Here is a 772-nt window from a genome sequence, read left to right as displayed (position 1 = left end):
TTCAGCTTCTCACTCACCACCACTCCCAAGTCCGAATACTTCCCTCAGTGATGGCAAATGAATGGGAAAAATACCCTTGATTTTTGGTACAAAACAAGTGATTTTGTACCACGATTCGAATCAAGCCGTGACCCACGAAACAAGGGTTGTGTGAGGGACTCACCTCCGGAGTGATTTCAGCTTCGGGCTCACAAACCAGCCTATACTTCTTGCCATTCTCTAGTAATTTTTGGCATACAGGAGGTTTGTCAATTTTAATAAATTTCTTATTGGAGTGTTTTACAGCTCTTGAGATATCCTAAAATTACAATAAAAAGGAATTAACATTTAAAATTAGTGTTCATGGAGCTCTTTGGACTTTCCTCTGGCCCCAGCTCGATGAAACGGCCAGGACCTGCTCTCCAGGAGAAGCTTTACAGAAAGTTGTGCACTACTGCTCAACAAACAGCAAAAAAACTTCTTCAGTTATTATTCTACATGGGTAAAATAAAACAGAAGAGTTTACAACCCCAGTAAAATGAAGGTTGGTTGTTGCTGGCCTCTCCTATTCATTGTCCATATGTCACAGTGGGGAACGGGTGGGAGGACAAGAAGTTCTTTCAGGTAGAAATCCTGAGCTCTGGGGATTTTGGTGGCAAACAGGTTTCTGATGGATTTCTTTGCCATAGCAGCTTGTGAGTGAGCGTGTAATTCCATCAATATCATATCCTAACTCAGCAGACCTTTTTTTTTGGCCTGGAGTCTCATTATCATAGAATCATAGAATGGTTTG

General features: G+C 41.5%; 1 protein-coding gene across 1 annotated transcript in view; it reads right to left on the bottom strand.

Moving 5' to 3' along the window:
* LOC104532507 (uncharacterized) overlaps positions 1-298 on the bottom strand; it is a gene marked incomplete at its 5' end in the record, with an annotated part of 4,101 nt that extends 3,803 nt beyond the window's left edge. Inside the window, one exon of the mRNA XM_010177736.1 lies at positions 164-298. Within this exon, the coding sequence (XP_010176038.1) occupies positions 164-298 (135 nt within the window). The remainder of the gene's footprint in view (positions 1-163) is intronic.
* Between the last annotated feature and the right edge of the window lie 474 nt (positions 299-772).

This window comes from Antrostomus carolinensis, unplaced genomic scaffold (assembly GCF_000700745.2).
Source record: "Antrostomus carolinensis isolate BGI_N321 unplaced genomic scaffold, ASM70074v2 scaffold7911, whole genome shotgun sequence".
NCBI lineage: Eukaryota > Metazoa > Chordata > Aves > Caprimulgiformes > Caprimulgidae > Antrostomus > Antrostomus carolinensis.
This window is presented reverse-complemented; position numbering and strand designations above follow the sequence as displayed.